Here is a 27243-nt window from a genome sequence, read left to right on the forward strand (position 1 = left end):
TTTGGCAAGAAGATTTTTACTTGGAGAGCGAGGCAGATGATAAGGTACAGAAAAAGTCACAGTCATCCACTGCAACCAAGGAAGACCCCAGTCATGAGGACAACTCGTACCACTCGACCCGCACTTCCAGGTCGAGAGAATGGAACTGCCACAGAGCAGGTTCTCCCGCTCAGTTCTTCAGTCATTGTCAGATAGAACAAAAAAACACCAGTACTAGTAGTATTCTAATTTATTCTGTATTTAATGTAAATAAACAATTTTTACTCAGTTAAACGGCAGTTTGTCTTATTGTATCTTTTAAACTATGAAACTTCGCCTCATTGGGCAGCCGCTTAATTGGGCCAAAATATACCGTTCCCGATGTGTCCCAACTAACGGGAATCCACTACGTATAAAATAAACAAGTAGTTCAACACGAGAACAAAATAGTGAGGTAGTGTTCATTGTTTCATACACCGTTCAGAAACCTAATGGTGGAGGGGAGAAACTGTTCCCTTCCGCCATTAGATTTTGAGATGAGGGCAGGCCCTGAATGGTGATAATGGCCCGAAACGTTAGCTGTTTATTCCCTGACTTTGAGTTCCTCAAAGTGAGTGGGTGAGAAGGTGAGTGGGCAGCGGCAGATGCTCCTAAGGTGAGGAGTCGGCATTTTGTATGTATGTTGCTCAAGATCTTCAGCACCTACCGAATCTCTTGTGTTTGTGGTTTGCTGTAAACTGCAATTGCAGATTAAGTGATCCAGGTTCTGTTACCGACCCACAGTAGGCGAGGTAGGTCCTCCGATCCGCGGGAGACGCTGCAGGTGGCTCCGCGCTACAGAGGTCACTGTAGGTACTCCGATCTGCGGGAGGCGCTGCAGCTGACTCCGCGCTACAGAGGTCACTGTAGGTACTCCGATCTGCGGGAGGCGCTGCAGCTGACTCCGGGCTACAGCGGGCGTTGTAGGTACTCCGAGCCGCGGGAGGCGCCGCAACTGACTCCGGGATACAACGGGCGCTGTAGGTACTCCGAGCCGCGGGAGGCGCCGCAGCTGACTCCGGGCTACAACGGGCGCTGTAGGTACTCCGAGCCGCGGGAGGCGCCGCAGCTGACTCCGGGCTACAACGGGCGCTGTAGGTACTCCGAGCCGCGGGAGGCGCCGCCTCTCTGCGGGTTCAGGATGATCCTGCGGCCACCGCTGCCTTGTCGCGGGATGAAAGGCCGAGTTTGCGGCAGTGTGGGTTGCCGGCGCTGAGTGCCGCCGTGAGTTTGAATGAAGTTGATGAAGGAGTCTGCGTTATTGTAGGAGTTCCGTGGAAGGTGAGTGGGCAGCGGCGAACCCTCGGTGCTGATGCTCCTAAGGTGAGGAGTCGGGCCGAGCCCATGAGCCCATGGCCCCCAGTCCCCCGGGCCGGAAGCTGCGCATCAGAATTGCCCTGCGGCTCAGTTCGTGTGCTAAGCGGGGGTCCCCGGCAGCTGAAGCGGCCTATGCCGGCCTTGGCAGCCACCCTCATATTGAAACTTGTAGCAAAAGGGGTCTGTGGTGGTGCAAACCCGGCCCAGTCCAGCCGCTATCTTCCCCCACCCACACCCGTTACCCGTGCCCTGTGAGGGGGAGGGTGTGGGACTATTCTCCAAAGAACAGCCCTTGTTTATGATATGCGGTTTTAAAAGGAGTCTGGTGGGTCTTGAGGGATCTCTACATACAGGCGATGATTGCGTTGTAAATCAGACCTCGTCTTCAGCAGTTTCTCCCTTTTAAAGCATGAATGGCCAGTGGAGGACCATCCCTCCAGATTTATTTGGCTGCACCTCAGTTGACTGGAGTTTTCAAAGAACAGTTTTCTTGGGCTCGGTTGTTTGGAAGTCTTATAATTGTTCATTTTACCTCTTTAATAATGCAGATTTTATCAATCTTGTAACTTGTATTGCAATGCATGCTGACTTTCACGTATTCATGTTGTTCTAAGCCTTCCTCGATGATATAACGTGTAGATGGCGTACAAGACATAGAACAAAGGTCAGAAGAATGATATTTTTGGATTGTTCCCTTGTGAGGAAGAAGCAAGTTTGCAGCACGAGGTGTCCAGATCATAACTATTCATGTGAAAATGATCGGGGATGGCACAATGGCTCAGCAAGCAAAGCTGCTGTCTTGTTCTGACCTCTGGGATCTTTGCTTGTGTGGAGTTTGCATGTCCTCTCCATGCCTGCTTGGTTTTCGTCTACAGCCCAAAGACATTGATGGTTGAGTGGTTATTTGACTGCTGTAAGTTGCCCCTATTGTGCAGTTAGGAGGTTGAATCTGTGAGGATTTGTGGAACGTAGAGGAATAAAATAGGATAGGGAAAAATGAATAATGTAAGATTTGTCAAATGGGTGCTTGGTGATTAGCATTGACTTTGTGGCTGTAGGACCTGTTTCCACACACGATTTTTCCATCTGTCATCCCTGGATCCCTTGATAATCAATCACACAACTGTGCCCTCTAATTCTTGATCCTCTGTCAGTGGAAAATGGTTTATCTTTCTTTATTTTGTCTCTACCCTGATGATTTTGAAGAGATCTGTCACTACTCAGCTTACTGTTTAAGGAAAGTAATCTCTGCTTCTCCACTCCCATATACTTGGGATCCTTCTGATAAATCTATGGATGCTTTCTAAGGCATTCACATTATAAATTTGGTGATTCCAGTTGTTCATTGTATGTGCTTTTGTAGTTGCTTTCTCAAGCTACCTTGCCACTTAAAACGAGTACATGCATTCAGTGTTATTTCTCTCTTTTGGATTCCCTTTTACTGCCTCTTGAGATTTCCATCAAAATATTTGTGCTTCTCAGTATTAAACTTTCTACGTTTGTTTGTAGGGTCTGAGTGGTGCCAACAAAGGTAGCACTTACAGTGACCTTTCTGGATGCTGAAAAAGTTTCCTGAATCATATACTCAGGTGGAATTGTACCCTATGGCACTGTATGTTTTGGGTAGTGTGTGACTCGGCAGGGAATCTGGTACCGTTCTCATCCTGTAACAGCAGTTGTATGTTTGCAAACACCTGTTGGAAAAGCTGTGGTGAGTAACTGCAATGTGTTTCATGGATGGTGCACTCTGCAGCCATTGTGAATGGTGATGGAGGAAGCAAACACTTCTACTGGTAGATCAATAGCCAGCAAAACAGCTGTATTGAACTGGATAGTAAAAGGTTTCTTGAGAGTTGCTGGAGCTGCAATAATCCAGGCAAATGGAGATCTGTGGTTTGGATATGGTGGATGGGCTTTGGGGTGTCAGGAGGTGAATCAATAGCTGCTGCATCTCAGCTTCTGACCTTTTGATGTCATAACATGGAAGTGGCAAATCCAGTTGTGTTAATGATGACATTACCAAATAGTTGAATGTGAGGGGCTTGATGTAATACTGTTTCCCAGTACCTGTGTGACACAAAGTTACTGCATTTATCAGTTCATACTTGAATGCTACCTGAGTCTTGCTGTATGCAGGCATGAACTGTCCCATTTAATAAACAATTATGAGTAAAACTGTACTTGTGCAATTATCAAGCATTCCTTTTGATGACCTAACAGTGAAGCACCTAAAGATGTTCAATTTGCAGTCCTACACTGCTGATATGAATCATTTCCAAAGATGTCTTTTTATACTTTATGCAGCAGCCACAGTCAAACCAGTGGAGGAATTCAGCAGGTCAGGCAGCATCTGCAGAGGGAAATTGAGATTTTTAAAAATGGGAATACCGCTGAGGGCATGCCGTTGGTATTTCTATATGGACATTCGGAAAACTTTTGATAAACAACACATCAGAATAATGAGGATGCTACAAAACCAAAATAAAAACCAGTGTTAAGAAACACTTGACATTTGAAGTGCTGCTAAATACAAACAGTAATATTGAAACTTGTGTAGACCAGAGAAAAGGGACAGCAGAAACAGGTATTCAAAACTGAGATAAACAGTGAAGCAACAGTGGTGAACATATTTTAAGAGTCTGGTTTGGAAATTGGGTGCTGGTTTCACAATTTTTCCTGACAAAGTCCTGAAGCATTAACGTATTGTGTGTTGGATATCATTTTCAAAACTTGCCCATGGGGGGGGGATCCTAGAAACAGTAAGAATACTGACAGAATGTAAGTGGACACTGATAATGTTAATGGATAGGCAAGTACATGGCAGTTTCACCGGATTACAGCCCATACCGCTAATGGCTATGCTTATTTTACACTTAATACCAACCATCTTGTTGATTATCAAGTGAGAGGGATAAAAAAAATCAGTGGAACAGACTCAATGGGCTGATTGGTCCAATTCTCTCTTATGTCTTCTGACAATTGCCATTCAGTGTTTCTAAGCTTTTTTACCAGGTTCAGTCAGTTCCAACTTCATTACAGCCTTTGTCCAAGCATGAACAACCAAGTTGAATTCCAGTGGCGAGGTGAGAGAGATCATCTTTATCATCAAGGCAGCTTTTGACCAAGTGCATCATCAAGGAATCCAGTAAAATTGAAGAAGTGGGGAACAGGAAAACCATTGTTTGGCTGGTCATACTTCATGCAAACTCAGTCTGGATAACGAGTCTTGATACAACACATTGACTGTCCATTCCCCTCTACAGATGCTGCCTGACCTGAATTCCTCCACTGGTTTGTCTTTTTATACTTCATGCAGGGCCAGTTATTGGATATGATTCACAGCAGCAGGAGTTCCTCAGGGCGAGACTGCAAGCTGACCATCTTTAGATGCTTCATTGTCAGGTCAGAGAAAGGGATGTTTGATCATTGCACAATGTCCTTTGATAGATAACACAAAATACTCTGCTGATGCTGAGGTGGTCCTTTGATAGATCCTTTGTGGTTTTCCTTTATTATGCCACACATCCTACTGCAAATTTTGCTCTGGGATTGTACCTCTAACAGATTTCCCATTACACAGACTGACTTGCAGTTACTGGGTTTATACTTGCACTTACAAAAATAATTTTTTTCAGTTCTCCTTTCCTTTGCCACCAACTCTCTATCTAAGAATGATTATAAGATTGTCAACAGTACCTTTTAATTTATTTCCCTCCGAATACTGCAATGCATTCCATTCAGACCTGCTAACACATTAGAAGGGACTCTATGTCCCTTGTTAGAATTCTCCATGTCCATTGTTTGAAATTACACATACATTTTTTCTCTATCATGGAAATGGTTTACTCTTGAGTTGGCTCTTTGTGAAAACTTTATTCAGTGACAATTGAAATTGGGTGAGTAAATAGAGAAAGCATTAAGTGTAAACTTTACATTTATTGGTGATCTGAAATAACAAGTAAGGTCTTTCTATTTAGTATTTAAGTGCACACATGTTTGTGTCTCTGTGTGACTCACATAGTTTGGGTCATCCTCGATCTTATATTATCAAGAGGGTTGTACAAATGTCATGTATGTGTAGTCATTCTCCACTGATTATGTTCCAGTCATTGTAAAGAAAGGCAGCTGCAGTAAATTGTTCCATTTGGCAAATGTTCAGATGATGAGCAGCTGACATGCAGCGGTTTCTGTGCCAGAAGTGAAATAAATTGCCTCTGATAACTTGTAGGTATCTGCTTCTGGGGTTTGTACCTTGACTATTAGCCATAATTTTGTTTGTGTAACCACTGTGAATTTGAAAGGTTCAATAAATAAGCATGCTTTGAAGTAGAGAAAGAATTTTTTTTCAGTCTTCTTGTGCAGGGAATATGGGTCAATGGTCATATGGTAATACTAATTGACCGGACAGACTGAGCTTGTTTGTTTGGGCCAATCAGCCATGAATGATAGTTGCATTTACTGCACATTTTGGTTTCTTGTGTTAATGCTGTCAGATGGAGCTCGTGACATTTTCTGTTGAAACTTCATAATGTAAGTTTACAGGCGATTTTCAAGGATAATGGAAAGTTTGCTTTACATTATTTCTTTTTTACTCATTGTCAGTGGCATTTTTAAGGTAATGTGTGTAAGTTGCTTGGCATTTGTAGGAACCATTAGCACATCATTGTTTTAATTTTGTTGAATATACAGGCAAGTGACAGCTCAGTACAATTTAGTAAATCATTGAAAATCATTTAGGTTCAGAGGCAGCTGTATACACCATTGTGCTTCTAACAGCTCAATAAGCTATCTACTTCTGAATGAAACAGTGGATATTTAGCAGACCAGGCAGCCTCTGGAATATCTCTTACTACAAATATTGCCTGCCCTAAGTATTCGCAAAATTTCCTGTTAGTGTCAGGTTTCAGGATCTGTTTTTTGCCACCCTAATTCTGCTGCTATTCTTTCCACATTGAGTGTATCATCCTTTCAGATTCTGTTGTAAAATGGAATAAATTTCTTAAATATGTCTAGTTACACAATTCATATAAAACTTTTGTTAAAACTAAACTCATTGTCTTTTCAATTCCTTTTCTCTAATTTTGCTTTTTGATGCACCTTCAAACAATTTTTTTTGTATTATTTAATCACATTTAATTTGACACAGCTTCATGATGCTTGCACCATGAATTTACAAATAGACACTTACTTGCTAAAAGTATAGGAAGGAGATAGTGGTGCAGATGGAGGTACGAGTGATCTGCTACCTGCATCAGATTCTTTCTTGTACTATCCTGCAGAATCTATTCAGATGCATAGAGAGGACATGCAAACTTGTACTTGCTTGAGATAAGTATGCACTTTAATGGCTCAGTGGGAACATTCACAACATAAGTCACAAAATTGTGGACTTGAGTCCTCTAGAGAAACGAGCACGCATCCAGCTGTCATTCCCAATGAGGAATTGCTGAACTTTTGGTAATGCTGTTTTTCTGACATAAACTCTTGGCCTTTTTTGATGAATATAAAAGATTCCATAGAATCATTTCAAAGAGGGGCTGTGAAAGTATTCCTTAACTAACATTAAAATAAAGTTTCTGGTCATTACTACAATGTACTGTTACTGTGCCAACTATTATGGCAGTGATAGTTCAAAATTGTCTTCGTTAACTGTAGGTTTGAGACATATTGAAGTATTTATGTCCCTGCACTCAATTGCCAAATATTCTTCTGAAAATAAAAACATAGCTCTTTGACCAAAACTTCAGGTCGTCCATTCTACAACTTCGCATTAGCATTCTTTCATGTTTCATTATGTGTTTATGAAGTATCTTGGCATGTTGCTTTTAAATGTAAAGTAAACAAAATTTAGCAAGGCTTCCATATTTCAATACACCATCATGGCCACGGGTTTAGTATCCAGTGAGAGAAAAGTATTTGTCATGGAGGTGGCATTCTTGCCATAAAGTTAGTGAATTTGAATCATGCTATGTGTAGTATCAGTTGGTGGAGATGAGAGCTTCAGCTGTGAATTAAGTTTCTTTTTTAGAGCGATAATAAATATACAGATTTCCCCCTTGAATTTAGGGTTGTGAGAGCCACATAGAACTAATTGTTATGAATTATAAAAATTTGCATATAAATCATGTGTGTAGCAGGCTCCCAGTCATAAAGCATTATAGAAATCTTTTAACTTACTGTTAAAATAGCTCCTGAATTCACATTGTCTATTTCATCCACCTAGAGATAGAGTGGACAAAATTTTCAATGCACAATAATGCCAAGAAAATTGAGAGCATCAGCACCAGCCACTATTCATGCCATTTTCAACTTCATCAAAGCATTTGTTTTGAAAAAAAATTCTAGGGTTTGATCGTGGAACTCCTTCCTCAAATTTGGCCAGCTGGAGAAATTCATCTCCACAAGACTGAGCAAACCATGATATTAACTGGGTCTACAACAGAGCCAATTTCAGTGAAGACTGGCGTTAAACAAGCCTGTGTCATTAACCATATAACCATATAACAATCACAGCACAGAAACAGGCCATTCCGGCCCTCCTAGTCCGTGCCGAACTCTTAATCTCACCTAGTCCCACCTACCCGCACTCAGCCCATAACCCTCCACTCCTTTCCTGTCCATATACCTATCCAATTTTACCTTAAATGACACAACTGAACTGGCCTCTACTACTTCTACAGGAAGCTCATTCCACACAGCTATCACTCTCTGAGTAAAGAAATACCCCCTCATGTTTCCCTTAAACTTTTGCCCCCTAACTCTCAAATCATGTCCTCTCGTTTGAATCTCCCCTACTCTCAATGGAAACAGCCTATTCACGTCAACTCTATCTATCCCTCTCAAAATTTTAAATACCTCGATCAAATCCCCCCTCAACCTTCTACGCTCCAATGAATAGAGACCTAACTTGTTCAACCTTTCTCTGTAACTTAAGTACTGAAACCCGGGTAACATCCTAGTAAATCGTCTCTGCATCTCTCTAATTTATTGATATCTTTCCTATAATTTGGTGACCAGAACTGTACACAATATTCCAAATTTGGCTTTACCAATGCCTTGTACAATTTTAACATTACATCCCAACTTCTGTACTCAATGCTCTGATTTATAAAGGCCAGCATTCCAAAAGCCTTCTTCACCACCCTATCTACATGAGACTCCACCTTCAGGGAACTATGCACTGTTATTCCTAGATCTCTCTGTTCCACTGCATTCCTCAATGTCCTACCATTTACCCTGTATGTTCTATTTGGATTATTCCTGCCAAAATGTAGAACCTCACACTTCTCAGCATTAAACTCCATCTGCCAACGTTCAGCCCATTCTTTTAACTGGCATAAATCTCCCTGCAATCTTTGAAAACCCACCTCATTATCCACAACACCTCCTACCTTAGTATCATCGGCATACTTACTAATCCAATTTACCACCCCATCATCCAGATCATTTATGTATATTACAAACAACATTGGGCCCAAAACAGATCCCTGAGGCACCCCGCTAGTCACCGGCCTCCACCCCGATAAACAATTATCCACCACTACTCTCTGGCATCTCCCATCTAGCCACTGTTGAATCCATTTTATTACTCCAGCATTAATACCTAACGACTGAACCTTCTTAACTAACCTTCCATGTAGAACTTTGTCCAATATTTTCCTCAATCTTTTTTGCAATGTTGCATCTCTTCTCCAACAGATTTCCCATAGAAAAACAAATGAATCTGATCTTCAGAACTGATGGGAAGCAAGAACTAAGACATGGTTTACCAGACTGCAATGTCTGTCCATATATATACTTCAGAGACCTAAACTGACTTCGGAAGCCATATCAAGGCTTTGGGGAAATGATCTTCACAAATCACTCCAAATTCAGTAGATTAATAATTGACTCACATTGTTGTTGTCTCTTAGGTTCCCCAGTTCACCTAGTTACTCTCAATTGGCTATTTATTTCAAACAGGGGTACTCAACTTTTTTATGTCATGGACTCCTGTCATTAACCAAGGGTTCCATGGACGTCTGGTTGGGAACCCCAATTTAGAGATACAGCTGGAAATAAGCCCTTCTATCCCTTTGAGCCATGCCCCAGTAATTTATTTTAACCCTAATCATGGTACAATTTACAATGACAAAGTAATCTACTAACAGCACATCTTTGGATTGTGGGAAGAAACTGGAGCACCTGGAGAAACCCCATGCATTCCACAGGTTTGAACTCCAGTACGCAGAGCTGTCATAGCATTGTGCCAACCACTACATTGCCATGGTGTTCACAGTATGTTGGGCTGGCCAAGTTATCTGCATGCCCAACACCAAAATCCTGAAATGGAGGCTCTTTTTTGAATTCTGTCATTGAGGGAGATTACCAGGTGCTTAGAGAAGAAGACTTGTTCAAACCTTTTGTAAAGATTCGTAGGGTTCTTATGTCTTTAATGGATGCAGGGCCCAAGACAAGCTATATACATTCCTTAAACCTTTACTCTGCTTGTGACCATAACTAGCTCATTATGGTCATCCTATTATTACAGCTATGGGTATTTTTCAGGGCAAAATTAATTTTGGTCACCTGGGGCTAATTATGCACTTTTCAGGATCTCCTGGATTGGGAGTATCAATGGTTGAATTTCTTGAACAGATTACTTGCTAGTTGTCATGACTTGAGAAGAACTAAGGAACGAAAAATATAGTTTGTTGTATTTCTATCTGGTAATAGCTGATGCACTTCTTTCATTTTAATATACATTTGTAGATATTGAACTGGAGGAAATAGGAGTTCATAATAAATAGCACTGAATAATTTAAACTGGATATGAAAACATTGCCCAAATACAAAGATTTCTGTTATTTTTCTACCATGATTCCTCTGTTTTCACAATTTAGGATTTATCAAAAGGGCTTTGTGTACTCTAGAAGTATTTTAGTAAGGCCTTTAATAATATTCCTCATGGTAGGCTCATTCAGAAAGTCAGGAGACATGGGACCCAGGGAAATGTGACTTGCGGATTCATAAATTGACTTGCCCATAGAAAGCAGAGGGTAATTGTGGATGTAGTGTATTCTGCCTGGAGTTCACTGCTCAGCGATTGATTCTGGGACCTCTGCTCTTTGTGATTTTTTAAATAAGTAACTTAGTTGAGGAAGTGGAAGGGTGGGTTAGATGCAGATGACACGAAGGTTGGTGATGCTGTGGATGGTGTAGAATGTTATAATGGAACATTGATTGGAAGCAGAATTGGACAGAGGTGTGACAGATGGATTTCAGCCTGGAAAAGTATGAAGTGATATACTTTGGAAAGATGAACTTGGAGGCAGAATACAAAGTTAATGATAGGATTCTTAGCAATGTTGAGGAACAGTGGCTCCTGTGGTTCAAGCTTTATAGATCTCTCGAAGTTGTTGAGCAAGTTTATAGGGTTGTTAAGAAGGTGTGTGGTGTTTTAGCCTTCTTTAGGGGATTGAGTCCAAGAGCCTTGAGGTAATGTTGCATCTCTAAAAAATCCGGGTTAGAGCACACTTTTCTGGTCACTATGTTATAGGAAGTGTAGCGGTTACTTGGAAAAACAAACCAAAACTGCTGAGAGACAGTGAGGGATTTGACATTGTATGACAAGCTTCCAAATAACTGAGCTTCAAATCGAAAAAAGTATGCTTGATCCTTTGTTACAAAACCAACAAAGATGAACTATCTTATACAGCAATTTTTAAAATTTATGAAATTAGAGTCGTAAAATATGTGAAGTTAACGTAATCAAATTAGCACTATAGCAGTCAACAACAAAAAATCCATGTTCCTGGCTGTCTCGAACTTAAAACAAATGACACACAGAGTGACTTTATGACTATACTCATGTGCTTCTACCATCCTCCAACCCACGTGACAAATTACTGTAAACAACAATAAATACGCAACACAATACAATACGGACAGAAAATAATTACATAGTTCCTCCATCCCAGCCCCTAATTATTAAATAGGATTATTTCTACATCCTATAGAGATAGGAGATGTGAAATCTTTAATGATAAACATATTAACATTTTTCCAAAAGTCCTCTTTCTTCAAGTCATGTAACAAAGGTCAGAGGTTACCAGGACTTAGCCCAGTTGCAGAGTGATCTTTACCACCACTCCCTGTCAAGTCAAGGTCATGAAGCTTCCAGACATTTAGCTCCTCAAAACTTTGCCTCCTGTAAAAGACAGATCTTGGCTATAGGCCTATCCAGATAGCTGGTCCTGATCTTGATGCACACCTACTGAATAAATTGTCGACTGGAAATACTTGAATGATTCTTCCCATAGTCCATGAGTTTCAAGGCGCTGTGTCATCAACTATAAGCACAATGTCTCCTGGAAGGAAATTGTACTTTAAACCTGACCATTTCTGACGTTCCTGCAACTGTGGTAAGTACTCTTTGGTCCACCATTTCCAAAATAAGTTTGACATGTATTGGACCTGCTTTCATCTACGACAAGCATAAATGCCTTCCTTTTGGAACTCTCCAGGTGGTGATGGTGCGGTCTTCAGAAGCACCAGATGCTTGGGTATTAGTGCTTCCAAATCAATAAGTCCTGAGGTTGCTTTAGTAATTGGGTGACCATTGATTAGCCTCTACCTCGCAAAGGATTGTGTGGAAACACCCTTCGTCAAGATTCTGTACCTTCATGATGGAATTGAAGATCTTTTGCATAGACCTGATCAATCTCTCCCATGTTTCTCCATGTGAGCCTCCTCTTGACTTCCGGATCATCTAGCATGAGTTGGCCAAAACATTCAGGATTCACAGGCCATTCCCTTTCAGCTCGAAGAAGATACTGAGGCCCTGACACATGTTTCATTCTTCAGGAATGCTTTCACCTTCAGCGCTTCAGAGGCCACATCTGCTGTGTTGCTTGAAATGCTTACACACCTCCTTTGAGGTGCCTATGAGACTCTAAAACTATTTGCAACAAAGGTTCAGAACCTGAAAGTTTCATTCATGATGTACTTCAGCACAGAACAACTATTGTCGCTGCATGATTCCAAACGACTTGCCGTCATAGCAATAGTGAGCTATGATGGCAAACCAACAAGGGATGGAATCTGATTTCAACAGAGCTACCCAAGATTTTCCCATGATAAAAGCACTGCATCTGAGAGCTCATGTTGTGCAACAAATAGGTAGAGCACTGCTCCATGGTCATCTTCACTTGCATCTGAAAAGTGGTGCAACTGCAGTAGTAACTTCTCCAAACTGCAGGGGCTTCAAACATCAAACAACCTTGAAGCTTTTCAACTGGCAGAGTTCTTCCAGCCAGCTTGTCCACTCATGAGCAACTGATGTTGGTATAGTGTCATCCCAGACAAGCTTACTTCCATAGATATTATGGAAACTTCTTAGAAGATAGCACTACCAGACTCAAGGTTCCTAGAGGATGATAGATGGAACTAACTTTGGAGAGGATTCCCCTTCTGATGAGTGGTCTATCTCAGATCGTGATCTTAAACTTGAAAGTACCAGACTGAATGCACCATTGCACACCAAGTACACTCTCCACTAAAGGTATATCTTGATCGAAATTCAAATCTTTCATGTCTTTCACTTTTTGTTCTTCTGGTATCCCAGTTAGCACATTATATCTGTTGCCTATCCACTTTGTGAGTCGAAAGCCACCTTTAGCACAAATGAATGCTAGGTCATGATGGACAGACACCACTTTGTACTCAGGAGAATGACACAAGGCAGTCATCAACATAGAAGCAATGCCCAAAACCCTATACTTAGTGCTGTGTGTAAGAATAAATCAAGATGAAGGGTCAAAAACAGGAGTCAGAAATTATCAGGAATATCTCATCCTGAATTACTCATTCAGTGAGGGTCACTTGTGTGGTTCTGATTTATGGGAGAGAACAAATAGGAAGGAAATTAAATTAATCCTATGCTTTGGTCTACATAGGAATGTTATTAATGGACTGCTGCAGGTAAACAACCTAGCTAACATTTTCTGCCCTTTTTCCTCTTGGAGATTTTCAGAAGGCCTTTGACAAGGTGCCACACATGAGGTTTCTATATATGATAAGAGCCCATGGTATTACAGTAAAGATGCTAGAATGGCCAGAAGATTGGCTGACAGGAAGAAGGTGAAAAGTGGGAATTGATGGGGCCTCTACTGGTTGACTGCTGGTAACTTAGCTAGGTTGGTCAGTGTTGTGTCTACTACTTTTCACGCTATGTGTTAATGATCTGGATGACAAGTTTGTGATGAATGTTGCAGATAATACACAGATGGGTGGAGGGGTAAAAAAGTGTTGAAGTGGAGTCTGTGGAAGGACATTCACAGATTAGTCGAATGACAAAGAAGTGGTGAAGTAGGAAAGTGTATGGTCATGCATTTGCTAGAAGGAATAAAAGCTTAGTTCATTTCTAAATTGGAAGAGAATTCTGAAATCAGAAGTACAAAGGAACTTGGGAGTCCTAGTGCAGGCTAACCTAAAGGTTATCTTGCAGGTTGAATTGATAGTAAGAAAAGCAAATGCATTGTTAGCATTCATTTCAAGGTAACTAGAATATAAAAGCAAAGATGTAATGCTGAGGCATTAAAAGGCAGTGATCAGGCCACATTGAGAGTATTGTAAGCCAGTTAGGCTCCATATTTAAGAAAGAATGTGATAGCATTGGAGAAGGTCCAGAGGAGATTTATGAGAATGGATCCTGAGAAAGAAAGTGTTAAAATATAAGACCATGAGATATAGGAGTAGAAGTAGGCCATTCAGAATGCCATTCAATCATGGGCTGTTCCAATTCTTCCAGTCATCCCCACTCATCTGCTTTCACCCCATACCCTTTAATGCCATGGCTAATCAAGAACCTACCTATCTGCCTTAAATACACCCAATGACTTGGCCTCCACAGCCATTCATGGGAACAAATTCCACAGATTTACCACCCTCTGACAAAATAATTTCTCCGCATCTCAGTTCTAAATTGACGTCCTTCAATCCTGAAGTCACACCCTCTTGTCCTAGAATCCCCTATCATGGGAAATAACTTTACCATATCTAATCTGTTCAGGTTTTTAACATACGGAATGTTTCTATGAGATCCCCCCCTCATTCTCCTGAACTCCAGGGAATACAGCCCAAGAGCTGCCAGACATTCCTCGTACATAACCCTTTCATTCCTGGAATGATTCTCATTAATTTTCTCTGAACCCTCTCCAATGTCAGTGTATCCTTTCTAAAGGAAGGAGTACAAAACTGCACACAATACATGTACTCCAAGTGTGGTCTCACAAGTGCTTTATAGAGCCTCAACATCACATCCCTGCTGTTGTATTCTGTACCTCCAGAAATGAATGCCAGTATTGCTTTTGCCTTCTTCACAACTGACTCAACCTGGAGGTTAACCTTTAGGTAATCTTGCACAAGAACTCCCAAGTCCCTTTGTATCTGCATTTTGAATTCTCTCCCCATCTATATAATAGTCTGCCCGTTTATTTCTTCCAACAAAGTGTGTGAGGAGTGTTTTGATGGCTCTGGGCCCCTGGACTTACTAGAGTTTAGAAGATTGGTGGGGGAGGGGTGGAATGGAGAGAATCTTGAATATTAAAAGGGCTAGATAGAGAGGACGTCTAGAGGATGTTTCCAATAGTAGGAGAGTCGAGGGCCAGAGGGCATAGCATCAGAATAGAAGGGCTTCTCTTTCTTTAGTCAAAAGGTGGCAAATCTGTGCAATTCATTGCCACAAATGGCTGTGGAGGCTGAGTTATTAGGTATATTCAAAGCATAGGTTGAGAGATTCTTGATTAGTAAGGGAGTCAAAGGTTGCAGGGAGAAGGCAGGAGAATAGGGTAGAGAGGGAAAATAAATCAGTCGTGATCCAATGGTGGTCTAGACTCAATGTGCCAAATAGCCAAATTCTACCCCTACTGTCTTATGCTCTTACGTTTCGACTCATGTTGCTAGGCCTGTAGTTCCTCATTAATTGACTGATTGTTCAGACGTGCTCTGTGACTATGTGCTCTCACAAGACCTCTGGCCTGCACACGTCAGTGGAAGTAAGCGTATTATGAATCTAGGCACCTTTTCTTTGACTTTCTTTCTACCTTTGGGGGGGTTGCTGGTTGGAGTTATTGTCACTGATGTTTTGTCAAAGATCCTAGGTTAAAGTTGAGGCTTTCCTAGTCTGTTTTGTCAAATCTACATGAAAAACTAATTGTCCAAGCCACCATGAAGATGGGGAAAAATACCAAATAAGTGTTACTTGCATTTTCAAAGCTTGAATGATTTTTAAAATCCTGAACTTTGTGCATACTTGATTCAGCAAGAGTTTGAGGTTGTAAAGTTCATAAGCACATCTTAATACAGTCGGCTCTCCTTATCTGCAGGTTTTGCATGTGCAAATTCAACCAACCGCGGATCAGAAAAACCTGGAAGTTCTCTCTCCAACACTTGTTGTTTGAGCATATACAGACTTTTTATTCTTGTCATTATTCCCTAAACAATACAGTATAACAACTATTTACATTGTTGTTTTTTACATTGTTTTTACATTGTATTAGGTATTATAAGTAATCTAGAGATGAGTTAAAGTATTCAGGAGGATGTGCATAGGGAATAAAAAAAACAGAAATTCTCTAAGTCGGAACAGGTACATCCAGTGTTATTTAGCGTCAGTCAAGCATGATCTCAAAATGGCGGTGCAGGCTCAAAGGGCCAAATGGTCTACTTCTGCGCCTATTGTCTATTGTTTGTCTTAGTATATAGTATATATCTTACCTTTATATGCATATAAAACACTTAAGAAACATATGTATTTCAATAATTAAACTACTGCGTTGCTTAGTAATAATTGTAGTTTTCATCGGGGCAGGGCCTTCACATGCTCCATTGTTCTCACTTTATCCTTTAAAATTGTTCTGATCGTTGACCGACTGTAGCCTAACGCTTTTCCAATGACCGATGGCGTTTCACCTCTTTCCGATCGCTTTATCATTTCCACTTTATTTTCAATTGTGATCTTTTTCCAGAACAGAAACACTGTGGGCGGCGGGTCCCAAGCTCCGCCGGGTCCTAAAGTCCACCGCACTGAGACAGGTTAAATAAAGTCGCGAGCTCCGCTGGGTCCTAAAGTCCACTGACTTGAGCATCTGCGTTTTTTGGTATCCCAGTGGATAAGGAAGTCCAACTGTACTTAAGATGATATGCAGTGTTGATTTACTGTTTTGCTTGAGCTTATCGCCTCCCTCTGAGGTCTGTGTCTGTCCTTGCCTGTTGCAATTTTTGTTCTGTCTGGCTAGTGCAGATTTTAATGCATGTCCATGCACTTTGCCAGCTACTTCAGTCATCTGTATTATAACTGACATTACTTCCTACTTAAGTGGTACTAAATTAGCCGGGAGTGAGTTAGTTTACAGACATTAATTTTAATGATACAGTTCTACACCATGTTGAATGTTACAGAGTTATTTAGCATGCAAATTCTGCCCAGATCATCCTTGTTGACCCAAGATTCCCATTTAAGCTAGTTTGAAATCTATACCTGCCTCTGCTACTTCCTGTGGCGTCTTGATTCCTGTACCCACTACTGGAAAAACTTGCCTCTCAGGTCTCCTTTAAATTTTTCCTTCCTCACATTCAACCTACGTACTTTAGCTTTAGTATCATCTACTTGGGAAGGGGGGTTGGGGCAGAGACTGTGACAACATACCTTGTACAGTATATTGATCATGACTTTATAAACCTTTAGGTCAGTCCTGTGCTCTAGGGAAACAGTCAGTGTAATCTTTCCCTATAATTCATGGTTATTGATTGAAATTCTGGAAAGCAGAATTCTTGTTATTGTTTATGATCTTTGGCTTGTGCACCTGTATATATATCAGGTTTATTTTCTCTCCTCCCTCATTTGGCTGGTGGTCAGGATCACACCACCTTTGAGTATAAGCAAAGGATAAGAATTGGGAACATAAGGAAGAGGGCCAAGAGTAGGTTATATGACTCTGAGCCTGCTCCACCGTGCATCAAAATCATGCCTGATCCTTGCCCTCATTGCATTTTCCTCGCCCTGTTGGCATATCCCTTGGTTCCCTTGATATCCTGAAATCTATTGATCTGCTTTGAATGAACAATGAATAAATCTCAGGGTCACTGTTCTGTGAATGCCTGCATTAGGAAGCAAACAAAGAAATGCAATAGAATCAATGGAGAAACGATAGCCTAATACTGATAAGTGACCAATGTATACAAGATAAACTTGAACAAATATGGAAAAAAATAGAATATCAACATAAAAACAAGTAAGTGATTTATTAATGAAATACATGAGTTGTAGAGTTCTTGAAAGTGAGTCCATAGATTGTGGAATTTGCTTAGTGCATTAGCATGCATAGGAAGCATATAGTGACCCTGAGATTTATTTTCTTGTGAGTATAATAAATTTACTTTGAACTTTTGAGTTTTGAAAATGTGAGGAGATCACATTGAAACTTACAACATTCTTAAAGGGCTTTATCAGCTTATCAGCCAGGTGCAGGAAGGATGTTTCCTTTGAATATGGAATCCAAAACTAGAAGGGACAGTCAAGACTAAGGGGTAGCTACTTAGTATGGAGAAATTTCTTCATTCAGAATATAGCGTGCCTTCACAACACTTGATCCTAGCTGGCTGTGGAAACACACCCATTATGTTCATTCAAAGCAGATCAGTAGATTTCAGGATATCAGTTTAGTGTAGAGGTGAGTAAAGTTATCCATGCCAGTTCAGTAGCCTAATGGTTGAAGGGAAACTAATGAATACAGTCCTGATCCTCTCATTTTCTTCATAGAGCAAGTCTGCAATTCCTGAATTCAGTGTAGCATTCTTCCATTCCTCCATGTTTTCCTGAGTAGGGAGACCAAAACTGTTCCAGAATAAGATCAAATTCCAAATAGTCAGAAACTAGGTGATTGGCCAATATCCATTTAGATTAGTAGGAGTAAAGAGAATGACATCTGGAATTTCCATATCACTTATTGCAGGATCCTTTCCAGTTCCATTCTCTTCATTGCAGCTGCAACACACGGTAAATTATTTCCAGCAACCCCTGGTAAGTAGTTGCTACAAAACTGGGATATATGTGGCAAAATTTTCTCGATGTATTCAATTTGAAACCAAGAAGAGGAGCGCTGATCCATTCTTATTCTCATGTTGGGATCATTTGCTGACCTCCATGGCAATAGTTGGGAAGCTTAGCTTTGATACATTTTATAAGCCAAATTTTTCATGATTTTTCATTTTTTTTAAAAGTCTTGGATTCTGGTAAAAGTCATTGTTCTGAAATGTTAATTTTTTTTCTCTCGCAACAGAATCTGTGATGCAGCAATGTTTTTCCCTATTTTCAACATTTGTAGCTTGTTGATTTAAAAAGTCGAATTCTTTTAAGCATTTAAATGAAAAAACAGTGTCACTTGCTGTATCACATTAGAAATGTGTCATTGCTGTACACTGTTGGGATTTGTGCCAAAATCAGTGTTTTTCAAAATATATCATTCTGTTAGAATAAGCATTAGCTGAATTTGTTTTGTTCATAGATTTAAAGAGAAAATTGTGCAGAATGTTTTATTTATTGATCTTTTTTTTTCCATTATGGCCTTTCAGTAATGATATTTGAGAACTGCCTTCTGTCAAACTGTTCTTGTCAAAGGCCCTGCTGTCTGTACACTGTAAAGTAGTTTTGAGTTGAATAACAAATGTTCATTGTATCAGTCAAGCTTTTTTGTTTTTAATTTTTTGCAAAAAAAATCTCCAGTTTTAATTTTCAAGTGAATATTTTGAAAAGTCCCTATGCCTGTAGCCAAAAGAATAACATTATTTTTGCCCCCTCATAATTTGTTCCAAAAATATTTGTCCCTCTAGTTTCCACAAATAGTCCTTGGTTTATGTTATTTAGAAAAATCAGATTTTTTAACACTTTGCAGTAGGTTGTCCTTGACCATAAGATTCCATAGCTTCTAAGTTGCAGCTGTTGTTGCTGCTCATGCAGACTAACACTGAAAACAAAATGCAAGTGCTGATAAAAGCATATAAAAATAGAAAGTGCTGGCAGCACGCTCTAGGTTTCAGTACTTCCTGTGCATCTTCTCTAATTTCTTAAGCTGATATTTCACTGCCCTCTAACATCTTGCCAACCATGGATTCATCCCCTGGATACTATTAACTAGAGAAACTCAAATTATGCATGTGGAATTCACTGGCAGAGCTACCATTTTTGTTTGCTTATTCCTCTTTGTCCCTTGAAGAGTCTTGAAGGAGCCAAGTGTTTCATCAAGGGGGGTAGCTATCAATCTTATTAAAATTGGACAGAAATTAAGTTAAAGGACAGACATAAACACACAGACACAGTACTTCAGTTCATTGTCCATGCTGACCACTTACACCAATCCTACATTAATTGTGATTTTTTTTATTCTCTCCACATTCTCATCAGTTGCCCCAGATTCTAGCACTTGTGTAAGCACTAGAGGTGATTTACAGTGGCTAATTAACCTATAGAACCACATGTTTTTGAAGAATAGCAGACCCCTTGAAAGAAGTAAGGAAGTTCACGTGGTCACAGGGAGAACTTGCAGGCACCATATAGGCCAGGGGTGTCAAACTCATTTTAGGTCACGAGCCGGATTGAGCAAAATGCAGCTTCATGCAGGCCGGATCAGTCAGACGCGTGCGAACGCAGCTTTCGTTGCCTCCGTTTTTTCAGCCTGCTCTCATGTGTCTCAGTCTCTGCTATAACTACAAAGTGTTTCACTTTACAAATTCCGTTTCTTATGAAGAAGACTGCCGAATAAACACTAAAAACACTGAAAACCTGGTACCTGAATAAACTCAGCATTAGCCATATCATACGCCACAGGCGCTTCGATTACTGGGGCCAGCTTTAATAGTAATTAGATATTATCTCGCGGGCCAAAGATAATTCCACCGTGGGCCGGATTTGGCCCGCGGGCCTTGAGTTTGACATATATGATATAGGCAATACAGATAAACTAAATTTCCCATTGTTAAACCAGTTAAATTTTTCAGGTCACCCTCATTGAAGATCATTTTTTTCAGAAAACTGAAATTTGTATAAAATGCATTTAAATTCTTGTATTTGTGCTTGTGTTCTCTGAATTAGTAGTCTGACATTTAACCACTGGATGTCCTTTTTCTCTACTTTCAATTTTATTCAAAAATTCTGGAAGGAGAAAATAACAAAATTTTTCATAAATGTTCGGCAAATGTGCCGTTATGGTGGGTATGAAGCAGACAATTCTTTTCTTTAAAATCTGTATTGGTCATTACAGGAAAATACCAGCCGTTGACCAGTTTTGGTCTCAATTGAATGCTCTGATTGCTGAAGAGATCTGAGCAGGGTAATAGGATAGTTAGTCTGATAGTCTCAAGGAAAAACAGAAGTGTTTATGGCCATGCTAAAGGAAGCATGTTTCTTTTCTGATGGTGGCACTCATAACATTTGAACTAACTGCAGGCTGAGCTGCTAAGCGGAATATTTTGCCAGGGTACATGTTTCTTGGCATTGGTGAATAAAGATTTACATTGCCTCTTTCAACCTCAAATTAAGGGAACCAAACAACTGGCCCACTCTACAAGCTCCTACAGTCAATGATCTGTTATGTAAGCAAGTAAAATATAATGAGGTACCTTATCATTTCTCATTTGTTTTGATGCAGATTCTGAGAATGCTATTGGTTGCAACATCCAGTTGTTTTTGACTATGACGTAAAAGGCATTGTTTCAGATAATCTATTTCGTGCTTGATAGTAGTCATTGGTAAGTGTTCTTTACTTTAGAAATGTTGAATGTACTATTTCTATATTTTACTTGAGGTACTAACTTTTGTTCTCCAAGAATGTGCAATGTAACCAGTGTCACGGTTATGTAAAGTATTCCTTGATAAATTTGGTCGATAAAAATTTAAGTTTTGTGTCTAGTATTAACGTTCTTTTGCATCCTTATAGCCCACAAAGATTAAAACTGATTTCCTTGTACTACAGTGTGGACAAATGAGTATATTTGTCTCTCTCTCAACCCTAAGTGGTCTACATAAATTAATCATAAAGGGTAAACATGATTGTTATTTTATCTAGAATGGACCAAGTACTGCGAAAAATCAGCTAATCTTTGGGTTGTGGTGAATAAGGGAGAAATATTCATAGAACATGGAACAGTATAGCTCGAATGGGCCCTTGGGGCCACAATGTTATGCCAAACCAGCTAAAAAGTAAGTTTAAAAAAACACTCAAAAGCTCTCAAAAAATAAAACCTCCTTCCTACACAATGTCCATAACCCACAATCTTCCCCAGATTTGTGTGCCTATCTAGATGTCTCTTAAAAGCCTGTAGCACCTTCTAGGCATCCACCACTCTCTGAATAAAAAAACAAACTTAACCCTCACATCTTTTTTGAACTTACCCCCTTGGTTATTAGACACTTCTAGGAAAAAGATACTTCCTGTCTACTCTCTTTATGCCTTTTATAATCATGTAAACCTCTAACAGATTTCCCCTCAACCTCCGCTACTCCAGGGAAAACAACCTAAGTTTGTCCAGCACATGCCCTCTAAATCAGGCATCTGCACCCTCTCCAAAGCCTCAACATCCTTCCTATAGTGGGATGACCAGAACTGTACACAATACTACAGAAGTGGTCTAACCAGAGTTTTTTAACTTGCAACATAACCTCTTGACTTTTGAACTCAAAGCCTTGACGAATAAAAGCAAACATTCCATAAGCTGCAACATTTCTTCAGAATTGCTCAAACTCTGTCTGGAGCGTTCAGAACAAATATGCTTGGGCTTGTTTAATCTTTTACTTAGATAAAAAGTATGATGTGCACCTGAGAATGCTGAGCTTAAGGGATCTGTGATGACATTTTATTAAACAACCCAAATTTAATAGTACATGACAAATAGATGGCCAACTGTAGGGTTGATTATTAAAATATGTGCAGAATCAGGTGATCAGGTTTATTATCATCAGCTTATTTCATGAAACTTATTGCTTTGTGGCAGCAGTACACTGCAATACATGGTAATAAAAACTGTAAGGCTACAAATTACATTATGTGTATATGTGTATAATATATATATGTGTGTGTAACAGAGCAAAAACAGGATAAAATGCTGGGAAACTGTTCATGGTTCTGAAATCTGATGATGACCGAAAGGAAGAAACTGTTCCTGAAATGTTGAATATCTGTCTTCAGGCTCCTGTACCACCTCTTTGATTGTAGCACTGAGAAGATGGGAGTCTTGATGTTTTTTTAAGGCATCGCCTTTTGAAAGGTGCCCTGGATGCCGGGGAGGCTTGTGCCCATGTTGTAGCTGAGTTTACAACCCTTTGCAGCTTTTTCTGATCCTGTGCAGTGGCCCCTCCACATTAGTTGGTGGTGCAAACAGTTAGAATTGTCTCCTCAGTATATTTGTAGAAATTTGCGAATGTCTTTTTGGTGACATACCAAGTCTCCTCAAACTTCTAATGAAATATAGTCACTGCACTGTCATACCTTCTTTGCAATTGCATCGATATGTTGGGCCCATACTTGCTCAGAAATGTTGACACCCAGGAACTTGAAACTGCTCATCTGATCCCGCAATGAGGACTGTTCAATCAATTCCTTGGTTATAATGATGGAATTGATGGCTCTGTGGCCAAGTTTGCAGATGATACAAAGATGGGTGGGGGGGGGCAGGAAGTGTTGAGAAAGCAGGGAGGCTGTAGAAGGACTTAGATTAGCAGAATAGGCAATAAGGTGGCAGATGGAATATAGTGTCAGGAAGTGCACTTTGCTAGAAGAAATAAAATCGTAGACTCTTTTCTAAATGGAGAGAAAACATTTTTTTTAAAAACTGAGGTACAAAGGGACTTGTGAGTTTTCACCCAGGATTCCCTAAAGATTAATTTGCAGGTTGAGTCGGTGGTGAGGAAGGCAACTTGCAATGTTAGAATTCATTTTGAAAGGACTAGAATGTAAAAGCAAGGATGTCATGTTGAGGCTTTATAAAGCACTGGTGAGGCCTCACTTGGAGCATTGTGAGCAGTTTTACGTCCCTTATCTAAGAAAGGATGTGCTGACATTGGAGAGGGATCAAAGAATGATTCAGGGATTGAAATACTTATCATATGAGGAGTGTTTGATGGCTGTAGATCTACATTCACTGGAATTCAAAAGAATGAGGGGAGGATCTCACTGAAACATCGAATTTTGAAAAGCCTCGATAGATAGCATTTAGAGAGGACATTTCCTATGGTGATCGAACGAAGATGAGGAGGAACTTTAGCCAGAGAATTGTGAATCCATGGAATTCATTGCCACAGACAGCTATGGAGGCTATGTTATATTTAAAGCAGAGGTTGATAAATTGATTATTCAGGGCATGAAGGTTATAGGGAGAAGGCAGGAGATTGGGGCTGAGATGGAAATGGATCAGCCATGATGAAATGGCAAAGCAGACTAGATGAGTCTAATTCTGCTCTTATATCTTATGGTCAAAATTCTGTCTAATGAACAGCAGTGGAGAATACTAATACCACAAGTAATGATATGGGAATGATTGAATAGCATGGCTGTGATCCAGTCAATATCAAGATATTAAAACACTTGTTTTGTTTTTGTAGAACACTGATTTGGTGAAGGCTTCTTAGCCTGTTAATGCATAGAGTAAAGAAAATTAAACTTGAAGATCCGTCAGAAAGTTGTAAAAGGTAAGTAACTATAATGGTTGCCCCGCCTCCCTTTACTTAAATATTAACCTCCTTGACTTCTGAAGTTGTTGAGATTCTACCAGGATAACAGTATTTTTCTGAGATGTTAAACAATACTGAGCTGATCTGAGATTGTATATCTACTGGATTGTTTGTGGCATCCAGTGACTCAGCAAGAACATTTCAAAGTTGAGATTTTTAAACTTAGTAAACCACTGGAGAATGTCCATGCTGTAAGTATGAAAGATACACTGACTGCAGTTACCGGGTAAATGGATTTTGATGGTGGTTGGTGGGGTGGGAGGTAGGTCAGAAAATACAAAGAACCATATTAATGAAACAGTGCTTTATAACCATTACAGGTGTCCCCTGCTTTACGAATGTTCGCTTTATGCCACTTTGCTTTTACAAAAGACCTACATTAGTAACCTAGTTTGGCATTACAAAGAGGATTTTTGCTTTTACGTAAATTTTTCCCATATAAATTAATGGTTCTTTGCTTTACGCCATTTCGGCTTAAGAAAGGTTTCATAAGAATGCTCTACCTTTGTAAAGGAGGGGACACCTATACTTGAAATCCTGGGGATTTAATCATTCCCATGTATCTTTTCTTTAAAGAAAAATACAGTGGAATTTTGATGTTGGAACCATTATCTTTGCTGGGCATTCTATATTGTTGATGCATTAGATCTATAATACAGAATTTTCATTAGGATGGTTGCTGGAACTTCAATATCCCATAGTTGCTTGCTGATTTTCCACTACTTATCACCTTTGACTTAATATATTTATTCTTCTTGAAACAGTGCTATGACAAGAAGGCAGCAATTTTTAAAAATTAGTTAGCAAAAATATGTGGAGAGCATCATAATTAAGACCCCACCTCTTCCATTGTCTCCCAGAGCAGAGCAGTAAACCAAGATGTTGCATAGGGTGAATGCATGCGTGGATCGATGAGCATGGATTGATAAGCAAGGGCAACAGTTCAGAGGGTTGGAATTGGCTAGCCATGAGTCTAAGAGGTATAGGCAGACCCTTCAGCAACACCACCATCACAACGTAGGCTGTCACTTTTGTGGTCAGGACACAAGTGACAGGAGTTGCATGAGAACCATAATTAAATGTCATAACCTTATAACTGAAAATAGAAGTCAATGCTATAATGTATGAAAAGGCTTTTGAGTCTGTTTAATCCTTTTAGGTGTACATGCTTTAGTGAATCTGAAGCAAATATATGGAGGAGTAAGCTGCACTATCATTTGTATTTGTGTTTATATGCGGTGGGTGCACTGGTGAATTTGAGTTTGCAATTGGGCTTGGATCATTCCCTTCATAATTAACTGATTGTATTTTGAATAATTGAGCAAGAGTGGAGCACACGTGAAGGTGCCTTGATGTATACTGTGAAATAGCCCATTCAGCAAAAAGCTACACAGGCTGAACACAGTATCTATGGGAACAGAAACATAGGTGTTTCAGTTTGCATAACCAAAATAGAAGCCAGGAGAATAAGAAAGCAGGTTTATGGTAATAAAGCTTAACTGGTCACTGTAAATGACCTTAATTGCCTGTAAGTGATAAAATCAGAAAAGAATTATGAGAATGTGGGAAGAATTTAAAATGTATTATATTGAAAGAATATTTGGAAGTAGCTGCTTGGGAGGGATTGTAAATGCTATTTCATGATGTAGGGTCCTCAACCTGAAACATGTTCAAGGAGGTGGTTTTATGTATGAGCTATGTATTAACACAGTGGTCCCCAACCACTGGGCCACGGACCAGTAACAGGCCGCAAGGAAACAATATGATTTGGCGATATAAATCGATATGAGTCAGCTGCACCTTTCCTCATTCCCTGTCACACCCACTGTTGAACTTGAATGCACAAGAAGTCATTACCCACTCGAGGTCATCAGTTGCCTAAACGCAGTGATGCCCTCACGCCAGGGATCACTGGTTGGCCTCAGGTAACCGGCTGCCTCATGCGGCCGGTGGGAAGTGCCGTTGCTACTGGCCTGGAGCGGGGACAGATGGGCACCACCTCTAAACTTGTTTAGCACACTGAATGTTCGTGAAGAACCCAGTGCTAAAATATTCACAGAAGACTTAATTTGGGCTCAGGGTTTCGTAAGTAGCAGAGCAGCTACCTTGCTGTGATCTACTGAAAGTCATCCCTTGAGCCAAACTTTTATCAGCTGATAGATCCTACCTGCCTACGGGGGGGGGGGGTTGGCGGGCGGCACCCTGTTGCACTCCTCGCTCAGTCAGTTGCTCTCTCCGGACTGCAACCGCCACAGCCCCAATATGGGGACTTCCGGCCCTTACCTTGTCCTCTCACTGGTGTGTTGCAATGATGTTATCTGTTTATACAAAGAAAATATGCACTATGTGTTTAATATACAAACCTTAAAATGTTATGATGCTATTTACTTATAAGTGAGTTATAATTGACTTATCACTATATTCATGCGAGGAAAATATGTGCTGCGAGTTTAGTATTAAATCCATTAGATAAACCCTTTTAGAAACAAAATTGAGTGTATTAGTCACTTATAAGTGACATGGTTGACTTATCACCTATACTCTGGTTGTGATTAACAGCCCCCCCTCCCCCCCGTCCCCCGTCGGCAGGTCCGCAAGAATATTGGAATATTGTCAATATTAAACCGGTCCGTGGTGCAAAAAAGGTTGGTGACCCCTGTATTAACATCAATGAATGTGTGAGCTCTGTGACTGGCTGCATAGAGAACTGCACTGAGTATATCACTGTTACTGAGCATGGCTGAGAGATCGATACTGCCTTCAGATTGGGGAATAAGACAGCTCTCAGGTCAGCAAGACCCGTGCCATCAGAAAGGCAAAACAGGATTAATCAGAATCAGGTTTATTATCACCTGCATGTGACGTGAAATTTGTTAACATAGCAGCAGCAGTTCAATGCAATACATGATCTAGCAGAGAGAGCGAAAAAAAATAATAAAATAAAACATAATGAAAAGGCAAGTAAATCAATTATGCTTATTGAATAGATTTTTTAAAATGTGCAATAGCAGAAATACTGTATATTTTTTTTAAAAATGAGGTGTCCAAAGCTTCAATGTCTATTCAGGAATTGGATGGCAGAGGGTAAGAAGCTGTTCCTGAACTGCTGAGTATGTGCTTTCAGGCTTCTGTACCTCCTACCTGAT

The 27243-nt window shown here is 40.1% G+C and overlaps 1 protein-coding gene across 4 annotated transcripts in view; it reads left to right on the top strand.

The window, feature by feature from the left end:
• Positions 1–1129: 1129 nt before the first annotated feature.
• The window catches only part of dpp9 (dipeptidyl-peptidase 9), a 94575-nt gene continuing 68461 nt past the window's right edge, over positions 1130–27243 (top strand). For 3 of the 4 annotated variants that reach the window (XM_073068785.1, XM_073068781.1, XM_073068783.1), the window contains exons 1-3: positions 1130–1299; positions 21021–21120; positions 23969–24055. Coding sequence is in view for 3 of the 4 variants with exons in the window: in XM_073068781.1 (XP_072924882.1) it covers positions 24003–24055 (53 nt within the window). In the remaining variant the exon portion in view is untranslated. Of the gene's footprint in view, positions 1300–4718; positions 4738–21020; positions 21121–23968; positions 24056–27243 lie in introns of those variants that run through there. The other variant, XM_073068782.1, reaches the window with a different exon arrangement.

This window comes from Hemitrygon akajei, chromosome 16 (assembly GCF_048418815.1).
Source record: "Hemitrygon akajei chromosome 16, sHemAka1.3, whole genome shotgun sequence".
NCBI lineage: Eukaryota > Metazoa > Chordata > Chondrichthyes > Myliobatiformes > Dasyatidae > Hemitrygon > Hemitrygon akajei.